This window comes from Microcaecilia unicolor, chromosome 2, assembly GCF_901765095.1.
Source record: "Microcaecilia unicolor chromosome 2, aMicUni1.1, whole genome shotgun sequence".
NCBI classification, from domain to species: domain Eukaryota; kingdom Metazoa; phylum Chordata; class Amphibia; order Gymnophiona; family Siphonopidae; genus Microcaecilia; species Microcaecilia unicolor.
In genome coordinates, this window is record NC_044032.1 from 76,334,506 (window position 1) to 76,348,980 (window position 14,475).

The 14,475-nt window shown below is 45.2% G+C and overlaps 1 protein-coding gene across 2 annotated transcripts in view; it reads left to right on the forward strand.

Annotated features, from left to right (window-relative positions):
* EGFLAM (EGF like, fibronectin type III and laminin G domains) overlaps positions 1 to 14,475 on the forward strand; it is a 475,563-nt gene that overhangs the window by 138,113 nt on the left and 322,975 nt on the right. For both annotated transcript variants that reach the window (XM_030193055.1, XM_030193056.1), the window contains exons 5-6: positions 5,911 to 6,028; positions 9,896 to 10,031. In XM_030193055.1, the coding sequence (XP_030048915.1) occupies positions 5,911 to 6,028; positions 9,896 to 10,031 (254 nt within the window). The remainder of the gene's footprint in view (positions 1 to 5,910; positions 6,029 to 9,895; positions 10,032 to 14,475) is intronic.

The following is a 14,475-nucleotide window of genomic DNA, read 5'->3' on the forward strand; positions in this document are numbered from 1 at the left end:
ATGTTCACGGAGGGCTGGAGATCCGGTGGGTCTCCAGCACCCCCACCCCCTGAACCCACAGAAATCCAAGTTACCACCTCCCGAAAAACGCTGTCCTACCCTCCCACCCGGGGGGGGGGGGGCTGGAGGATCGGTGGGTCTCCAGCCCCCCCAAACCCCCACAAAGGATCGCCCAAACGGTGATGTATCGACGGGGGTGGGGGCTGGAAGTCCGGTGGACCTCCAGCCCACCCCAACTCCTCCCCCCCAGCATTTTACTTAGATTCCCTGGTGGTCCGTGGTGTGGTGTGGTGTGGTGTCATGAACCCCCCCCCCACCGACCCCCCTACCTTTTGTTGTAGGAGGGACGCAGTCTGCCTCCCTCCTCTTCTAGTCAGTCGACGCCCAAAATGGCAGTGCCCAGCCCCGCCCATTGCATCCCGGGATGCGCTGGGCGGGGCTACAGACCATGTAAGGGAATCGCTCCCTTACATGGTCTGTAGCCCCGCCCAGCGCATCCCAGGATGGAATGGGCGGGGCTGGGCACCGCCATTTTGGTCGTCGACTGACTAGAAGAGGAGGGAGGCAGGCTGCATCCCTCCTCCAACAAAAGGTAGGGGGGTCGGGAGGGGGGGTTCACGACACCACACCACACCACAGACCACCAGGGAATCTAAGTAGAACATTGGGGGGGAGGAGTTGGGGTGGGCAGGAGGTCCACCGGACCTCCAGACCCCACCCCCGTCGATACATCTCCATGTGGGCGATCCTTTGGCCGGAGGCGGCCAATCAACGATTTGTGGGGGGGTTTGGGGGGCTGGAAACCCACGGATCCTCCAGCCCCCTCCCCCCCCGTCGCTGGGTGGGAGGGTAGGACAGCGTTTTTCAGGAGGTGGCCACTTGGATTTCTGTGGGTTCAGGGGGTGGGGGTGCTGGAGACCCACCAGATCTCCAGCCCTCCGTGAACATGGGGGGGGGGATCATCGGGGGGACCAGAGGTCCACCGGACCTCCAGCCCCCCATTCGCGTTTGCTTTGGGGGGGAAGGGAGGCCTGACAGCATGCAACTGCATGCTGGACAGGGCTCACCATTCCTCCCCAATGATCCACAAAATCTAATGCCAGCTCGGAGCTGGCGTTGATTTTGCTGCGGCCATCGACCCAATCTTTGGCGCGCTGATCGCTGATCATTGGGGATGAATGCGTTAAGTGCTGATTAGCATGCATTTGCAAGCTGATTGTGCTAGAAGCCCTGTTTTAGCATGCATTTGCATGCTACTTGCGCTGAGAGCCCTCAAGTGCGCTGTTTCAGGCGCTCGAGAGCTCTGATCATGGGTCGGCTACAAACTCTGGCGCTAGTATGGAGTTAACAGCCTCTAGCGCCGGAGTTTGCTTTTGATCATGAGGGCCTGATTGACAGTAAGAGGAGTTTGGAGTGAGGGAAATGAGTTGTGGTGTGAGCCTGAATTCCAGTTTTCTGAGGGCTCGAGGTTATATATATTTTTTTTAATTTAAAATTAGGAATATTAGGTCCTGTATGTCTGAGGGGGTATTAGGGTAAGAATAGTAGAAGGGAATGGATGTGAATTAGTAGGGAATTAGTTGTGTGGGACCTTAATCTGGTCTCCGGGGTATTTAAAGGTCAAACCAGTGTTAAAGTGCTTGTGTGTGGGAGGGGGACTGTAATAGAATGTTATGGGAGCACAAATGTAGAGGGTGAATGCTGCAGCAGAAAAAGTGTGAATGCGCTTCAGACCTGCTTCTGTAAGAATAGGGTAACAAAGTGAGATTAGGATTTACAAGCGAGGGTACTTATTTGAATTTCTTTTGATTAGCCAGAGGCTACAGTGTTGATGGAATAAATGTAATGTCACATGCAGGTGAAATGCTAAGATAGGGAGAGAGGGTATTGCCTCCCATTTATTTTATTAAGGGAAGGTGTAGGGTGAAGAAAAGAATCCTAAGGAGCTGGCGGTTGAAGAGGTTCTGGGCCCCCATGCAAGAAAGGCTTCTACCTACACCGACAACGAGACTAAGCTCTCCACAGCTAAGTGACATCTGCCTCACCACTAAAAAGAAAGAAAAAGAAGAAATACCTGATATTCTGGTTGGGAAATAAATTCCTGTTGTCTGAAGAGTATGATTCTGTAAAACAAAATTGATTGCCAAAGAATCAAATTCTTGGTGTAGTTACAAAAAAAAACATTTGCAGAATTTACTGACAGAAGGGGTTTGCAAAGTTGAGAGGTTGCATGAGGAAAACAAAAATACGTATCTGATGTTAGTTGTATCCTTCAGTCGGTAAAGTGATCCTGTGAAGGAAACAAAGAAACAAATGTTAACAGTTACGGTTGTTTAATCTTAAAAAGGTTAAGAGCTGTTAATAGAAACAAAATTGCACTGGGAAATGGAAACATAGTAGCTAAAGTAATTTTCACTATTTTAAGCATAGAGAACAAGCATTAGCAGTTTACATTTAGGGTGTATGTTATAAATTATTGAAGTGTTGGGTTAATAATTGTCTTAATTAATAAAAAAAAAACTTACAAACAGCTCCATTTCTCTAGTTTTATTTGTATCTTCTCTCCTTTTCTGGGTAAGGTGTTCGTGGTACTCGGTCCCAACTACTTTAAACAACTGAACCACAACACATTGGTACATCTAGCTTAACCCAGGAGTGGGGGAGGGGCTTACATTATCTTTCCCCCTATACCAACCTCTCCTCCTCCCCCATTCTCTATTTCTGTGGATAACACTCTCATCCTTCCTGTCTCATCAGCTCATAACCTTGGGGTCATCTTCGACTCCTCCCTCTCCTTCTCTGCACATATTCAGCAGACTGCTAAAACCTGTCGTTTCGTTCTCTATAATATCACCAAAATGCGCCCTTTCCTTTCTGAGCACACTACCAGAACCCTCATCCACACTCTTATCACCTCTCGCTTAGACTATTGCAACTTGCTTCTCACAGGTCTCCTACTTAGCCATCTCTGTCCTCTGCATGACTAATATTCCACCAGTGTCGTTATGCTCATATTAGCCCTCTCCTCAAGTCACTTCACTGGCTTCCTATCCGTTTCCGCATACATTTACCAGAGAGATTTTGCTGCTACCATGGGTTAAATTTAGCAGTTTACATGCATTACTGCAAAACCCCAACATGAATGAGTATATAAGAGCCATAAATTTGAAAATTATTATTATTGAAATACTCATATCTTCCCTATCCCTTACAATTCTTTGAGACTTACAAAACAGATACACACAATTATATCACAGAATCAAAATACAATCCACATGCCCCTGGGAATGACTTTTCATAATGTAGCTAAAAGTACATTTAACCATATTAAGGATGGGTGATTTTCAAATAGCCTACTAACTGTGGTAAATAGTTTTTGAAAATTGCCCTCTAAAGTAAAAAAAAAAAAAAAGAGAGAGAGAGAGCGAGAGAGAGAGAGAAACTACCATGTTTATAGAGAGAATATTTTTGTTATTAGAAATCATGGCACTGAGACCATATTAATTTAAGTGCCAGCACCAGCGCTGCATATATGGATAGTGTGGGCCTAAACTAAATAAATAATTTATCTGAATAGCAGCTAAATATCACCGCTATCAAGATAATTGTTGGCCCACTCTCGCTCTATACCAAACCTGGCTTCTTATACAGATAGCACTGGGCTGCCTGGTAAACATATACCACCTCATTCTATAACTTGACACCTACATTTACACACTTGAGTGTGCGCATAAGTTATAGAATACTAGCACTTACTCGCATAACTGAAACAGTCATGCTCATAACTGCTAGTTGGGTGCTAAGCAGAAACTTTCTTAGATGCAAATGCAAGGGACATTGAAAGGGGGAGGTGCATGGGCATGTCCAACATTTATGTGCACAATTTACAGAATACTAAAAATTATACTCTAAAGCAGTGTTTCCCAAGTCCGGTCCTGGAGTACCCGTTGCCAGTCAGGTTTTTAGGATATCCACAATGAATATGCAAGAAAGAGATTTGCATATCATGGAGGCAGTACCTGCAAATCTAGTTCATGCATATTCATTGTGGATATCCTGAAAACCTGACTGGCAACGGGTACTCCAGGACCAGACTTGGGAAACATAGCTCTAAAGCGCTGCATTTAGGCATGCACATTTATAGTACCTGCTATTGACATGCATGGTGAAAGTGGAAGCATCTAAATGTGGGTATTGACTCCAACTTATTCTAGGCACCCAGATACCTTTATAGAATTAGTGCTCAATGCACTGCATCTAGGTGCCAAATTTGGGATGCCCAGTTGTAGAATTGCCCACATTATAATATTGGCCTCCATATTATGAGCTAGTACATGTAATATTATCATACCTGACTGGAGTACCTTAAAGTGCTAACCTTGTTTTGATACTGGCAGAGGGAAGTTGCATAACATATTGTTCAAATGTCTTCCCCCTACAAGAGTACATATTGATCAATAGGGGTTTAAAGTTAACTGGTAAGTATGCTGAGTACACATACTAAATAAGACTTTATTTAAAATCCTTTTCCAGGTACTTAAGAACACTGTTATTCCTAGTCAGTGCTTTCTTTCATACTGAAGGAAAGATTTTCAGTCATTATGAAAGGCTATTTTGCCTCTTTAGGCTGTTAATACATTTTGCTGAATCTGCCTGATTTAGCCTCTAAAGAATTTGTTTTCTGCAGAATAATGTCTAAAGATTTGATTAAGAGCAAAACTGAGAAGTGTATTTTTTTGAAACCTCATTTACTCCAGCAATGTAATCTAAAAGCAAGCCTTCTTCGGAGTAGCCCCCACACTCTGGAATACACTGCCTGAAAGGCTCTGCTTAACACAAGACTATCTCTACTTCAGGAAGCAGGTAAAAGCTTGGCTCTTTAACCAGGCCTTTAATGGAAGAAGTAACTAACTTGTTAGTCTCACTCACACACAACAAGTGACACAGGCTGCACATACTGCAGCAGGACATGTTTATTCACTTCTACCCTAGCTGAGATAATATTTAACCATCTCTGTGACCTCATGTGCAACTTTCTTTAAATCAGTCACCTTACTTTCTAACTCTTCCTACTTTCTTACCTATCTATATGTCACATCTTTGCTTTACCCTTCACTATCAATTAAAATATTCTATTATGTATTGTGTTGACATTGTAAGTAGTATACTATGCCATACTTTGTATTGCTATTTGAATATTTTTACTGCTATAATTGCCTATTGCTCATGTTTGATCTATTCTTACTGTATACCGCCTTGAGTGAATTCCTTCAAAAAGCATGTAGCTATCACAAGATTTTAAGGTCCCAGATTTCTCCAGGACCATCAACACATTTCCCCTCCTATTTACCAAGCTACGCTAGCAGCTGGCGGTGTGGTAATGCCAACACAGCCAATTCACTTTGAATGGGCTGTGTCATCATTGCCGCGTTGCTTAGTAAACAGGGGGTTAGACTCTGAACTTCTCACGCTAAGGGAACTTACCCTGTTAAATGTTTTGTTACACTTATAAAGATGTCAGCTCTATTAACAACTTTGCTGGCATTCTTTGTAATTAATTTTGGGGCCCTTTTATTAAGAACACAACTCAGGACAATTATCCTTAGGATCGACATTGACTTGACAGCAGTTAACAACAACTTCCCACAGACTAACTGAATAATAGCAGAAGTATGCTAATGGTTAAGAAGGAACTTCATAGTTTCCTACATTTTCAGATCAACAGGAAGTGTGACTGTGTCTTTGTTCTTTAGTGAGCTTACATTATTGTAGGTACTCTTCAGTGCTGGAAGAAAAACTCCAGGGAAAACAGATCAGAGATGTGTGGCAGTGCTCTGCAGTACCTCATTTCTCAGTCTCATCAAAGGCACACTGGTTCATCCTTCATATTTTCCTTCTTGCCTCTAACAGGAAGTGGCCATTGGCGATTTAAAACCAGGTTCTCAGCACCGTGTCAGGGTAGGAGCCTATGACCAGGCAGGAAAAGGGCGAGCAAGTGCCCCGAGAGAAGTGATGACTTTGTCCCAAGGTAAAGACTTTGAAAAGGGATATTCTACATCATACTGATAGGCACTATTAACCCACACTGTTTAATGAGTTTAATAGCAGGTAAGCATATTACCTAAATTATGTACATTTCAATCATATGATAGCTATTGTAATAAAAGTTGTAAAAATTGTGCACTATAACATGTACATTTTATGTGCTATCACTAATAAAAAGTAAACTAATGGTATGCAAAAGTTGTGCAAAAGTAACACTGAACTTAGCATATCTTTCAGTTTGAGAGGTGCTTAAAGCCACAGGCTGAGTTGACACTGGATGTTTAGTGCCATGCCATGTCCAGGCTTTGGCATTGAATATCCAGGTATGTGCAGTCACCTGGAATTTAACCAAGCACCAGTCTATATTCAGACCAGTGCCCAGTTACATTGGAGCCAACTCTGTGGGTGCTGTGGGTGCTTGAGCACCCCCAATATTGAGAAAATTCCTTATATGTGTCCGGGGAGGGGTCATTTCCATTGGGCTTAGCACCCCCAATAATTTTGAAAAGTTGGCTCCTATGCCCAGTTAGTTTGGTGAATAAAGTTAGGAAAGCCTTTTTCTGGCCTTAACTTTATCCACTTATTTATCTGGTTAGTGAACTTAATATTGCCACTAAGCAGTTAAAGTTCTAGTTCCACCCAAGCTCTAACCCCAGACCTCCCAATACTAAATGAACAGTGTCTGGATGATCACAGGCAATATTTAGCAGCACTAACTGATTAAGTGTCGCCGATTATTGCTGAATGGCCAGCTCAGTGGAGTTTTACTGGGTGGGAGCATCTCCTGCCCAGTTAAACCCTTTTGAATTTCAGGCCCTCAGTAGTTAGAGGTTCGAAGTTAAGTTTAATTTACACCTCTAATCATTGAATTAAAACATTTTTGTAGGTTCTCTAGTCCAACTAGGTTCCTCAAGCCAGAGGGACTCTGCCTTATAAGTCTTGAGTCAGAAGTATATTTTCTTAAAATTGCATAACAAGAACTCTATAAAATATGAGCATCAGATTTGTGTAGGGAGAGTCAGTTATTTAAAGATCCATTGTGAGTAAGGGGTCCTCCTTTTACCAAGCTGTGGCACGGGTCATTTTTCCAGTGTGCCAGGGTCATTTTTTCCGCAGCCGGTAAAAGCCCTTCCCCCCAAAAAAATGGCCACGCAGTGAAATAACACCGCACAGCCATGCGTCAGGGAGCCCTTACAGCCATCCATTGAGGTGGCAATAAGGGCTCCCCCGCTAACCTGGCGGTAACCAGACAACGCGTTGTAATGCCCGATTACCGCCATGCAAACCATTTGGAGGGGGGGGATTTATTTTTCCCCCCGGAAATGATGCATGCTCAGGGTGGAACTACTGGCAGCGGCCGTGTTGGGGAAGAGCAAGCGATAAGCTTACTACCATTCTGTAAAAGGGCCCCTTAAAGAGCTGTCTAATTTTAGCTGATTATCTTTGAGAGAATATTCAGCTGAATATGATTGATTAGTTTTTTGGTTGAATGTTCTAGCACATGTGGAGGGGCATAATCGAACGGAAACGCCTATCTTCATGGGCATTTATCTCCGAGAACGGGTCCGTGAAGGGGAGGGCCGAAGCGTATTTTCGAAAAAATGGACGTTTTTGAGCTGGGCGTTTGTTTTTTTTAGCGATAATGGAAACTAAAAATGCCCAGCTCAAAAACGTCCTAATCCGAGCCATTTGGTCATGGGAGGGGCCAGGATTCGTAGTACACTGGCCCCCCTGATATGCCAGGACACCAACTGGGCACCCTAGGTCAGTGCGGTGGACTTCAGAAAAAGCTCCCACATGCATAACTCCCTTACCACGGGTGCTGAGCTCCCAACCCCCCTCCCCCAAAACCCACTACCCACAAATGTACAACACTACCATTAGCTCTTAGGGGTGAAGGGGGCACCTACATGTGGGTACAGTGGGTTTTAGAGGCCTCCCATTTACCAGCACAAGTGTTACAGGTAGGGGGGGATGGGCCTGGGTCCACCTGGCTGAAGTGCACTGCGGTACCCACTAAAAGTGCTCCAGGGATCTGCATACACGCAGGCCTCTAGGACTTGTTGCTGCTGTATAACTTTGGCACACCAGTTTACACCTGAAGACTAATCTCTCCAAAAACGTCCTTTGTTGGAATAAGCACGTTTACTCACAGTTAACTGCAGATCAGAGGTTGTGCCCCACTGGCAACGAGTCTCCCTGGTACTGAGATTAGCAGTAGGTCAGAGCTGGCAGAATGCTGTACAATGCCCTCTTTCAGCCACATTCAAGGTAAGAACTAAGTTCTGTAACGTGGCTAACACATGGAAGGGATCTAAAACTGGCTTACAAAAATGGCCACTACCTCATGGACTACCGGAAACAAAACTGGACACACTCTGACCCAGTAGGCAGGGGGAAAAGCACCATGGGAGAAGAGCCTACCAACTACCAACATTGTGAGACTGTAACACAATCTAATGAAATCGTGGAGCCCAATACCCTACACCTACTACAATGCAATGCTGATGTGACCCTGTAGTGCACCCGAGAGCCACATCTGACCCAGGGAAAGACTGTCACAGGATAGAACACATTCTGCTGTCATGGAGGTGGGTACGGCATTTGAGGCTGGCATAGAGGCTGGAAAAAAGTTTTTTAAAGTGGGGTTTTTTTGGTGGGTGGGAGGGAGTTACTGACCACTAAGGGAGTCCGGGGAGGTCATCCCTGATTCCCTCCAGTGGTCATCTGGACAGTTGGGGCACTTTTTTGGGACTTTGTGAAAAAAAAGGGTCCAAAAAAAGTGACCCAAAATCGCGGCAAAAACGCCTTTTTTTCGATTATCAGCTAAAGACCCCCATCTCTCCTCGACTGATAACCATGCCCCAGTCCCGCCTTCACCACGCCTCCAACACGCCCCTGTCAACTTTATTCGTTTCCGCGACAGAGTGCAGTTGGAAACGCCCAAAATCGGCTTTCGATTATACTGATTTGGGTGCCTTTGCGAGAAAAACGCCCATCTCCCAATTTGTGTCGAAATATAGGCGTTTTTCTCTTTCGAAAATAAGCTGGCTAGTTGGTCAAATTTTGGCTACCTGGATTTATAAATTACTGATTAGTGCTGAAAAACAGTGCTTAGTGGTTAGTGCTGAAAAATTAAGCAAATTTTTTAAAAAGTGGGTAATAAATAGAAATAAGTCAAAGCATAGATATGAGTGTAAGAGGAAGGGGTTGTGTCTACTACTACTACTATTTAGCATTTCTATAGCGCTACAAGGCGTACGCAGCACTGCACAAGCATAGAAGAAAGACAGTCCCTGCTCAAAGAGCTTACAATCTAATAGACAAAAAATAAAGTAAACAAATCAAATCAATTAATGTGTACAGGAAGGAGGAGAGGAGGGTAGGTGGAGGCGAGTGGTTACAAGTGGTTATGAGTCAAAAGCAATGTTAAAGAGGTGGGCTTTCAGTTATTATTGCTAACTCTCACAATAAAATTATTTTGATACTCCATTCTTTCTTTCATTTTTGTGATCTGCTGTGTTTTCTCTTCCACTGGAGTCCTACAGCTCTCAGCCTCTTGCTTACATCTTACTAAGGGCTTCTTTTACAAAGCTGTGCTAGCAATTCCCATGTGGCAAATGAGAGGATGCCCATAGGAATTGAATGGACCTTCTCTCATTTGCTGCACCGAGAATCAGTAGCACAGCTTAGTAAAAGAGGCCATAAATGCAGTGAAATGTTTGACATGACACTGTAGCACACTCAGGATTTTTGTTTTTCTTTTCAGAAATGTTTTATCTTTTCTATTATTCTCAGTTCAGACAATTGCTACATTGCTGATTGGGTCTTGTTCCATTTTCTTTTGTAGATAAGTGTATGATTCCTCTTCCCCCACCACAGCCTCAGGTGGTTGTTATATCTGATTCTGAAGTTGCAATATCCTGGGAACAAGAGGACAATGAAGGAAGCTCATCCATTGACCACTATATCTTGGAATTTATCAGGTTTGCCTGTCTTGTAGCTGCAAATTTATTTCCAAATAATGACATATTTGGAGGGTAATTTTATAACAGAGTGCCTAGGATAATAAAGCAGGAATGCACCTTTTGGTTTTATTTTATTAAGGCACAAAAATGTCTTTTGGGGCAATTCTATAAATTGGCACCAATTAGGCACCACAGTGGGGTGCACTGAATGCCAAGTCTGTAATGACTTCTGGGCATGCCTAAGTCATTATATGGTTCATGGTTTATTTAAAATTTACTATATCCACCTTAGTCACTAAAGCAAATCAAGGCGGGGTTATAATAAAATAAAATATATAAAAATGTTAAGAATGTAATGCCATACTAAGATAAGACAGATAAACACACATACAAGAATAACAAGCACACAACCCTCTATAGAAGCCAGCCATAGGCATGTCTCTCACACTAGATTCTTCGCAGAAGTGGATCACAGAACCTAAGCTAAGCATTATTGTTTAAAAAGCCTTTGAATGCCAAATTTTAAAAAATGAGTTTTAAGGTCAATCTTAAATTGCCAAAAAAGAGGTTTCTTTTCTAATGGAAATTTGTAAACAGTTCCACAAAAACGGACTGATAAAATAGAAGGCACTATGTCAAGTTGACTCCAGATAAGCTTTGGAAGGGCCTATCAGGACCATCCTGTGATCATTTAGTGAGCAGAGGACATGAGTACATGGAATAGTTAACGCAGCCAGATAATCTGGAGTTCCAGTGTGAAGAGCTTTAAATGCTAATGACAGAATTTTAGAATACTAGCTCAAAATTGCTGTGGTGTGCTGAAAGTTTGGTGCACCAACTTATGTCAATGGCTGGTGTAAGTTGGCACACCTAATTGAACCATGAAACATGTGCAACTGATAGTATTCTGTAAGTTGCGCATGTCGTTTGGCCAAACACCTGTGACATGCCCATGCTCCACCCACATGTTCACCCCCTGAAAGTTGCCTGCTAAGCGACTTATATGTGCTGGTTACAGAATAGCTCCTAGCACGTATCCATGTCATTGGTGCTACAAACTGAAAGTGATGCGTGTAAGTGCTAAACTTCTGTAACAGACATGTAACGTGGAGGGGCATAAACAGGGGCGCCCATCTATAAGAACGGCCATCTATAAGGACGGACCCGTAAAGGGGCAGCCCCGACTAACGAACTTCCGCAAACTACTGAAGACATCTCTTTAACAAGGCATACCAAAAAGATCAACCAATGTGAATATACACAGCTCCTCCACATACATCCAGAACTGTCTTACAATATCTGCTTACTATACTACTATCACGTTATATCATTATCATGTTACCCAAAATCCTTCTTGTTATACTACTATTATGTTTTTTCATTATCATGTTGTCCAAGATCCTTCTATAACACTAAATGTCTATTTTCTAACATATTTCCACCACTCATGATGTATTGTAAGCCACATTGAGCCTGCAAAGAGGTGGGAAAATGTGGGCTACAAATGCAATAAATAAATAAATAAATGACGGTCCCCGTAAAGGGGCGGCCCCGACCGTATTATCGAAACAAGATGGGCGGCCATCTTTCGTTTTGATAATACGGTCGGGGACGGCTAAATCTCAACATTTGGGTAAACCTTAGAGATAGCCGCCCTTAGAGATGGCCAACATTGGTTTTCGCCGATAATGGAAACTAAGGACGGCCATCTCAAAACCGGCCAAATCCAAGTCCCTTGGTCGTGGGAGGACCCAGCATTTGTAGTGCACTGGTCCCCCTCACATGCCAGGACACCAACTGGGCACCCTAGGGGGCACTGCAGTGAACTTCACAAATTGCTCCCAGGTGCATAGCTCCCTTACCTTGTGTGCTGAGCCCCCCCCAAACCGCCCCAAAACCCACTACCCACAACTGTACAACACTACCATAGCCCTTAAAGGGTAACGGGGGGCACCTAGATGTGGGTACAGAGGGTTTCGGGTGGGTTTTGGAGGGCACCCATTTACCACCACAAGTGTAACAGGTGGGGGGGGGGGGGGGAATGGGCCTGGGTCCGCCTGCCTGAGGTGCACTGCAGTACATGACCAAAACCGAGCTTCTCATTTTTCCCCCCAAACCCACCTCCCCACTCCCCCATTTTCTATTTCTGTTGATGGCTCTCTCATTCTCCCTGTCTCCTCAGCTCAAAACCTTGGGGTCATCTTTGACTCTTCTCTCTCCTTCTCTGCTCATATCCAGAAGATTGCCAAGACCTGTCATTTCTTTCTTTACAACATCCGTAAAATCCGCCCCTTTCTTTCCGAGCACTCTACCAAAAGCCTCATCCACACCCTTGTCACCTCTCATTTAGACTACTGCAATCTGCTTCTTGCTGGCCTCCCACTTAGTCACCTCTCCCCTCTCCAGTCGGTTCAAAACTCTGCTGCCTGTCTCATCTTCCGCCAGGGTCGCTTTACTCATACTACCCCTCTCCTCAAGACCCTTCACTGGCTCCCTATCCATTTTCGCATCCTGTTCAAACTTCTTCTACTAACCTATAAATGTACTCACTCTGCTGCTCCCCAGTATCTCTCCACACTCGTCCTTCCCTACACCCCTTCCCGTGCACTCCGCTCCATGGATAAATCCTTCTTATCTGTTCCCTTCTCCACTACTGCCAACTCCAGACTTCGCGCCTTCTGTCTCGCTGCACCCTACGCCTGGAATAAACTTCCTGAGCCCCTACGTCTTGCCCCATCTTTGGCCACCTTTAAATCTAGACTGAAAGCCCACCTCTTTAACATTGCTTTTGACTCGTAACCACTCGCTTCCACCTACTCTCCTCTTCTCCTTCCTGTACACATTAATTGATTTGATTTGTTTACTTTATTTTTTGTCTATTAGATTGTAAGCTCTTTGAGCAGGGACTGTCTTTCTTCTATGTTTGTGCAGCGCTGCGTACGCCTTGTAGCGCTATAGAAATGCTAAATAGTAGTAGTAGTAGTACCCACTAAAAACTGCTCCAGGGACCTGCATAGTGCTGTGATAGAGCTGGGTATGACATTTGAGGCTGGCATAGAGACTGGAAATTTTTTTTTTTAATTTGTTTTTTTTGGGTGGGAGGGAGTTGGTGACCACTGGGGGAGTAAGGAGAAGTGATCCCTGATTCCCTCCGGTAGTCATCTGGTCAATTTGAGCACCTTTTCAAGGCTTGGTCGTGAACAAAAAGGGACCAAGTAAAGTCGGCCAAATGCTCATCAGGACCGCCTTTCTTTTTTCCATTATCAGCCGAGGACGTCCATCTCTTAACTATACTACCCCTCCCACCTTCGGTACACTGCCGACACACCCCCTTGAACTTTGGCCGTCCCTGTGACGGAAAGCAGTTGAGGATGGCCAAAATCAGCTTTCGATTATACCAATTTGGCCGCCCTTAGGAGAAGGGCGCCCATCTCCCGATTTGTGTCGGAAGATGGGCGCCCTTCTCCTTCGAAAATAAGCAGGATAGTAACATAGTAGATGACAGCAGAGAAAGACCTGTATGGTTCATCCAGTCTGCCCAACAAGATAAACACATATGTACTACTTAATGTGTATACTTGACTTTGATTTGTGTCTGCCATTTTCAGGGCACAGACCGTAGAAGTCTGGCCAGCATTAGCCCTGCCTCCCAACCACTAGCTCCGCCTCCCCCACTGGCTCTGTCACCCAATCTCCGCTAAGCTTCTGAGGATCCATTCCTTCTGAACAGGATTCCTTTATGTTTATCCCACGCATGTTTGAATTCCGTTATCGTTTTCATCTCCACCACCTCCCATGTGATATTGGAGCCTAATTTTAGGCACCAGCAGGGCCGGTCTTAGGCCGAGGCGGCCGCATGGGGCCCCGCGCGGCGCGCCTCAACTCTGCCTCTCCCTCTGACCCCACGCTCGCTGCAATCATCACATCATCAATCTGATCCCGCTCGCGCACGCCGATTCGCTCCACTGCCTGCCTCCCGCCGCCTCTGGATGGGTGCCCACAGCCCCCCCCGCACAGCCCACCGTCAGCTCCCGCCTCCCAGTCCCACTCCCAGCAGCACAACAACAGTGCAGAACTCGAAGGCCCGGCCCCGCCCCGACACAGAAGACAGACGGTTGCAGCAGGCACGATGAATGGTTCACCCCAGCTTTTCCGTTCCGCATTCCCGCTCAATGTCCCGCCTCCTTCTGATGGTATTTCCTGTTTCCGCGAGGGCGGGCGGGAGTCATTGAGCGGGAAGGGAAAGGAGCTGGAGCGTGGTCGGAGCCTTGGTCTCAGTGAGCGAGCTGCGAGCCATCGTCAATTCGCTGGGCCTGGGGAGTCAAGAAGTGCCGAAGTGCTGTGCTGCAGTGCGACTAGAAGAAGAAAGTCTCAAGTGGACTGGAGCACCCACACCCACCACCGCCGCCTGGAGCAAGTTTGCCCATTGATTCGGGCAAGGAAGGTATGAATGATGATGCTA